Here is a 7,438-nt window from a genome sequence, read left to right as displayed (position 1 = left end):
TATTGTATGGATTATGGGGTTGTTGAGTTCTCACGAGAAATGTATGAGAGAGAGATGATGGAAAGAGGAAGAAAGAAGATGAGCAACCGGACGACCATGACGACAAGATTGTCTATCGGAGAAAGGGAGAGGAAAATGAATCGACAAGGACAAAGGGGGAGAAAGAGGAGAGAAAATTTTATATTTCTAACTTTAGAATGTTGTGTTAGTAACAAAATGATTAAACAACATATAAAATGACCAAATTGAAACTTTAGGTACCATACATAAGTTTCTTAAAACTCAAGTAGTTTTTCCTAATATATAATATTCAAACAAAATAGTATTCACATCCACATGCTTTCACAAGAAGTGATTTGGAGGACAGGAAAAAAGCACTTTAAGTTGCATATCGAACAAACCAAAAGCAAAATGGAAACGAGATGGATGAACTAGGAGAGCAAGCAAGAAGCTAAAATGAATCCATTCAAGAAGGATTTTTCAAAAAAAAACAACTATCCAGAATCAATGTAGAACAATTACTGACATCAAAAGCTGTCTTTTTGACGCACTAAACATTTAAGGTTGTTAATTCTGGACAAAACACAGATAATAACAGCAAAATGCATCAAACAAAAGAAAAGAAAAAAAGGGAAATGCCTGAGTTGCCTATGTTTTCTTCACCAAGTAACCAATCAGAACTCCGATGAGACCGACTAGCACCACGAACAATACAGAGAAACCGCCACCCTGCCTTCCGCTTGCTTCTTTCCTCAGAAGTTCCTGTCAAAAGAAAATATAAAAAAAGTTCAAGTTTTATCAATGCCAGACACACACTGAAAAGCTCAGAAGTTCAGTAAGTTCCTCAGAGTAACATTAGCTGATTTTAGCAATGCCAGACACTTGCTGAGAAATGCAAAAAAACATATATACACAAAGATATGTTCCTTTGTGGATATTGAACGCAAATTTAATCATAAGCCAGGAAAACAGATTGGACGGAGTAAATATCATCCATAACGGAATGTGCAACATAACATAATGCAGAACTACAAATGTGTATGGTGAAGGGGTTACAATGTACATACCATAAAATTTTAAAACCTAGTATACAAGTGTAAGATACTACACTTAATGGGATATGGATAGAAGCTTCATTCATTAAGAGACTAAAAGTGATGACAAAATTTAAATCTGATAAAAGTTATAAGTAAATATCAACCGATTGCTTGTGTTTTGTAATCTTATGCAAAATTATTGTAAATGGTAAGATAGAATCTTAGGTCCTTTTAAGGTAACCTCGTAACCAAGAAAAATAAGATAGAAGATAGATTACCTTTTTCAGGATAAGTAACTTTCATTGAAAAACCCCAGAAATGCAAAGGGTGTTAAGGAATCAACACAATAAAACCAACGGGATTTTAAATAGTTCCACCAATTGTAGTTGATTCAAAAAAGAACTGTAATTACAAACGAAACAAGGAAAACGAAAAGAATGAACTCCATAGAGGAACTTTAAAACGAGGAGATTTTATGATTCCTTAGAATCCACATTGCTTATATAATTCAAGTACAGGAGCAATGAAAGAAAAGGTAGTTTTGGGTTTCTCCTTTCAGCACAGGAACTAAGTCTGCAAAAGAGGTTCAAAGTTGGGACATTTTTCTTGCACCATATGTGATGATTTATTTAAACCTTCCAGAACCAAATTCCAACCCCCCCCCCCCCCCCCCCCCCCCAAAAAAAAAAAAAAAAATGAAGAAGAAGAAGAAAAAAAGAGGTCTAATTCTCTTTGATGCTCCAAAAGTCTAAATGCACCTCAAAGTCCCCTAATCTATCATGTGCATTTCATTTGCAAAGTAGAAGAAGAAAGAACGACTAGAATACATTCTAGAGCTATTCAACACCCATTCTAACTAATCGTGGATGTCGTTCTAGAATGATGTGGAGATTGATGGTCATTGATCTCAATATCATAAAGATCACAAGTAAAGGTGAAATTCCATTGGCTTGTCTCCCCATCCCGTGAATTTACCTTCCCTTTCTTTATGGCAGATATTTGGTAATAATAACATCCAGGGAAAATAAACTGTAGGGCTCTATCCTCAGTCCAACCACGATTCTAAAAGCTTGGGTCCAATATCAATCAAGCCCAAGCCCACATAAGGACCATAAAAAATCTATAGATAGTGGAGGTCACCCTTCATTTTTGGCATTCAAATTATTCACAAAATCTAGACTTAAGAGGAAACTCCCAAGAGATTGAAGAATGAAGACTATACATCTTTGAAAATTTATGAAGACTTGAAGAATACGAAATCTAGAAGACTTCAAGAAATTGATCATCTCTTCACAAGCAAGATTCAATCTTCCCTCATTTGAGACTAAGCTCACCAACCCTCAAATCAAAAGCCTACATCCTAGAGAAAGCATCATAGTGTTTTTTACATTATTGTGTCAAAATAAAAAGATGATTGATTATTCTTGATTTAGAGATGTAGCAATTGTACAATTTTAAAAATAAAAATTAAAAAAATCAAGTTGATGTCCACAAATCAAATTTCTCTGAAAATCTTTAACAAACCACCCAACAATTAATGTGTTGGATAATATCAACATTTCGATAAAAGTATTACTCAACGTCAACACAATTCTCCCTTTATTAGACACCATTCTCTCGCATTCTCTTTTTTTCCATGCCAATACAGCAAACCTCCTCCCAAAAGCAATTATAGAAATAAATCAAAGCAGAGTATGTAGGATACACGAAGCTTGAAGATAAAGAAAATAACATGCAATCCTAAAATAAATTACCAGCTCCTGGCGTAGTTTCTGATTCTTTTGTAAAGCAGCATCTTTCTCCTCGGTCAACTTAGAAACGTTAGACCATGTCTGCATCAATATTAGCATCATGAAGTAGCAAAATTGTCAAACAATACTGTCCAAAGTAAATGCTAAGAAAAAATTTTCAACATTCACTTATCCAGAAACACATTGTGCAACCCTCTTCAGGTACAGCTCCCAAATGTGTAAATTATCAACTAATATCTCATCAGTCAATCCAATAATACATCCAATGGTTTACCACTTAAGTGTTATGATTATGCATGAATTTTGAAGGATCACCCAGTTTATAATACAGCACACAAATAGGTTCTATATACTATTGGCACTGCGACCAATGTACCATTTACGATTTTACAAGTTATCATACTAACATCCAAGCACCATGAATGAATTCTTCACCCAAAACTAATATTGAAAATTCCAATTACCAAATAGGCAAGTTTACAGCAGTTAATGAGGTAATCAAATTACCTTGCACATTTTTTGAGCCTATCTATCAAATTTTCTTTGTGATGATTCATACAGTTCAGGATTTGTCAACTGAAAGCTTCTAACGTTTCAAAATCTATAGCAAAGATCACCATCATGTTAAAACTTTAAAATCAACTATAATAGCTCTCCTAGTGCCCAAATAATCCCAATCCCAATCGTGGATAAAAAATAATATTAAAAAAAAAAAAAGTTGCAGGAAAAGGGATAAGGCAGCCAGCCATATCTTATGCCCTGCATTATTTAAGTGGGAAAGGTAAACACAGACACATACACATAAATAGGATAGGGCAGTTCCTTGTGACACGGCACCACTAAAAAAAAAAAAAAAAAAAAAAACCATAAAGTAAAAAACTGAATGGAACCCACCCACAGCCCCACCCAAATCCCATCACCATGAAAAATGTACCTTCATATTGTTTAGAAGCCTTCTCTTCCTAAGATCTCAAACTTGGAAAAAAAATCCCATAGACAAGACTGTGATTACATCTCTTAGAGTTGCTAAATTCCTCCAACAAGTATATGGATCGTGAACTCTAAACATAGAAAAAGTCCTCATGCCAAGGTTTTAAATGTTGATGTCAAAACAAATCTCAAGGTCTCAATTTTTATTAAAAAAATTGTCAATGTATCAATAAAATGTCATTACTGGAAAAACAGTAAAAAAAACATTTCTAATAAATATTTAAATTATCAAATAAGCAATTCATCCTTTTTTAAAATGAGTTGAAGTTCTTTATTATTACTCCATGTCTAAATTAGTGACATTTTGCCTTTTTATATATATATATTTTAATTTTCTATGATATAATGAAAGCATTCGATAAGAATTCAGTACCTCCCTCATGCTTTAGTTCTTGACTAACAACTGTTTGTTATCTCAAAATATCATCATTTCCACTTTTACAGTTTCACATAGAAGTCTCTGAGGCCTTTCAGAACGCATGTAAGCTTGCTTGGTTGTACTAGTCATAGAAAGCTTAACACCTTAAATAGAATTCAAAGTACAAGCATTTGTCTAAGATGTGAGTGGTGTATGTTTCTTGAAAATGCCAGAGAAGACAATCAAGAATTTCAAATATAAAAAGGAGAAAATAGGGAGGCAAGTGACCAGATATAATTCACCTATTATGTTTAGCTGCTACCCAAAATTTTGTAGTTCATAGATACTTAATTTTTTCCTTAATTCTAGTTAAAATATTTTATCCTTGCATTGGATTTTTTTAGGAGTGTATCTTGCCATCCTTTCTGTTCTACATCCAACTTGAGTTAATAGAGTTGTTCCTAAAAAATAATCCTCCATATGTAAATCACATTCCCATGCATTATGTACAGGCTCTTCATTGGCATTTGACATTGAAATAACTTAGAATAGAACACAAAGACTACAAAAAGATAACTTTTTGGTCAGAAAAATTCAATTTTAGTTTCAAGGTTACAGAAAATTTTGAATATTGTAAACAGTTAAAGAAACAAATAAAAGAAAGAGAAAAGAGTTTATTCAAGTGGTAAAGCAAATGAAACACTTGGGATTTTTATATAAGAATTAAGAAGCAAGAGAAGAATATCTTACCTGTGATGATTTCTCTTTAGGCTCCTCCAGAGATCTTGAAACCTAAAGTTTAACAGTAAATTCCATTAAAATATGAAAAAACAACTGCTTAGTCTCCAATTCATGTGGAAAAGAAAGGATTAAAATAACAATCTAGAAAAGAAACTTGGAAAACATTTACAGCATCAAATAAAGCAAAATTTTGGTTTCCATCATCAACTGCAGTGGTCCTGGGAGGAGATCCTTCTTCAGATCCTTCTGGGACAGGCGACGGAGGATTTGCAAAAATGTAAACAACCCTCATCTTAAATTCATCTACTACCTTACCATCTCCCTTGTTAAACTACAATTCATAGATGCAAAACATAAGCAAAAATGTAATATCATTATTGGCGAGAAATTACATAACAAATGGAAGCAGCAACAAGACATTCCCACCAATTCTGCACTAATGTCCTTTGATGTTGTACCATCTGGTGCTACAACACTTTGAATTAAAAACTTATCCTTGCACTGCATATCAGGAGGCGTCTCCTTAGGAGCTTGCATGGTCACTAAAAAGTCCAATGGCAAATCAAATATGCATCATTCAAAAGTAGAGATGAAAACAAAAATAAAATACATAGACTAATCCAGTAGATACAATGAAGTCAAAAATCAAGGCGTGACTCATCATTTTTAAATAAAGAGAGAAAAACGAATTAACTAGTTTCACATACTGATTTACCTGTAATATTGCTTGCACTACTAGGCAAAATGATTCCAGCATTAGGACGAACACAGTACTTCTTCGGATTGGTGGTTTTAACCTGTTAAATTAGGATGAATGAATTCAGAAAATGTGCATTGTCAATTTATAGCCGTCGAGATTAAACCAAACTAACATACCAAGAATGAACAAGACATACCTTGAAGGCAACATATTTGTCCGTTTTGTTGGTCAATTGCAAGGAACAAGAACTTTGCTTCCTCAATTCAACTTTTCCATCACATAAAAAGTACCCACCAAGTAAATTTTTACAGTTTACAAAAAGTGAAAGAAAACACAAACAAACATAAATAAGAGGGCGTAACAAACATCCATAAATCAGAATTAGATTAAAAAAATGCAGTCATGATCAAGCTTCAAGTAGGGTCAGATTACAAATATTAAACAATTGCTTCTATGAAGTAAGCAAAAACGAAAACATAAGACACCCCGAAAGATTTAATCTAACTCCTTAAATCAATTCAACCTCATGTTTGCAAATCGTGATGAACAACAATTCAACCCTCTTTGATGAAATTTGTTTCTTCTTCAAGAATCAAAAGAAAAAAGTTAGATTACCCTTCACATCTCAACTAAACATACACGGTCATTCCTCGTCAACAACCTATCCTTACACAAGTTTGGATCATCATAGCATAGGAGGATTACTGGATAAAAAGGAAATTAATCGAAAACCCATCATCTAAAAATGCTTTTCAACGTGCAAATAAACCAAACCATGATTATCAGAAACAAAAGAAGTGTAAAAATACAGAAATAAAGGGGAAAAGGAATCGAAGACGAAATCCCAGAAAAGAAAAATGTTCCCACCAAAGGATTCATCAATTCCACAAGTGCAAAAGTCCCAAAAAGAAATAATTTGCCCTTTTCAGCAGATTTTGGGGAGAATCAAAGAAGACAGTTGCGAAGAAACAAAAAGAGGGGAAGTGGAAAGGGATATACTCACATGGGAATTTGAGCTCGGAGGGTTGAATATTGATATAATCCCCAGTATTCATTTTTTGTCGCCCTTGATCCCAGCAGAATTCAAAATCTACCCAAACACTCGATCAGAATAATGAAAAAATTATCATGGATCTATAAATTCACAAAAACAAAAAGAGGGACCAGAGAAATTTCGGAAGCAGCAACAGACACGAAACGGATTTTCATGTTTATTAATTATCTTTTGGGGGTTTAAAAAGAGAGAGAAGAAATTGAATATTACACTGTTTTTCATAATTTCGAAATTATGGCGATATATATTTTCTTTAATGATTCTCTTTTTAAAATGTATTTAAAATTTCATTCTTCAACTTAAAAAAAAGGCTACAGTATTTAGTAAATAAAGACAAAAAAAAAAAAAAAAAAAAAACACTATGAATATTCATAGATTGGGTGGGTTGAATGAGTTTTAAAACCCAACTCAATTGTTCTACAATTCAAATCATCTAAATAATACTCTTAAAAAATGAACTCAATTCAAGACAACCATGAAACATTTGAGTTGATTCAAATTATTCAGATCATTTATTTAAATTTTTAATTTTAAAAAAATAAAATATTAATATGTAAAAATTTGATTTAATTATGTTTATATATTGAATTAAAATTTACAACTCAATTTCAATTTATATAGTGTAAAGTACTTTTTATTTTTGGGAGATCTCGAAGAATAAATTTTTAAAAAACTAATGAAATTAAATAAAACTAAAATGAATATATGTATATCTAATTGTATCGTAAATAGTATATATACATAATTAATAATAAGTTTTGGTTGGTTTTGGTTATTTGAGTTGATAACCCAACCCACACTGCGAGT

The 7,438-nt window shown here is 32.5% G+C and overlaps 1 protein-coding gene across 1 annotated transcript; it reads right to left on the bottom strand.

Moving 5' to 3' along the window:
* Window positions 1–432: 432 nt before the first annotated feature.
* Window positions 433–6,816, bottom strand: LOC120067311 (vesicle-associated protein 1-3). Its single transcript, XM_039018868.1, has 8 exons — window positions 6,581–6,816; window positions 5,774–5,844; window positions 5,593–5,674; window positions 5,304–5,419; window positions 5,047–5,208; window positions 4,887–4,928; window positions 2,792–2,869; window positions 433–762 (listed from the first exon to the last, which is right to left on the bottom strand). The coding sequence occupies exons 1-8, from the start codon at window positions 6,630–6,632 to the stop codon at window positions 649–651; spliced, it is 717 nt and encodes a 238-aa protein (XP_038874796.1). The 5' UTR covers window positions 6,633–6,816; the 3' UTR covers window positions 433–648.
* Between the last annotated feature and the right edge of the window lie 622 nt (window positions 6,817–7,438).

Source organism: Benincasa hispida, chromosome 12 (assembly GCF_009727055.1).
Source record: "Benincasa hispida cultivar B227 chromosome 12, ASM972705v1, whole genome shotgun sequence".
NCBI lineage: Eukaryota > Viridiplantae > Streptophyta > Magnoliopsida > Cucurbitales > Cucurbitaceae > Benincasa > Benincasa hispida.
This window is presented reverse-complemented; position numbering and strand designations above follow the sequence as displayed.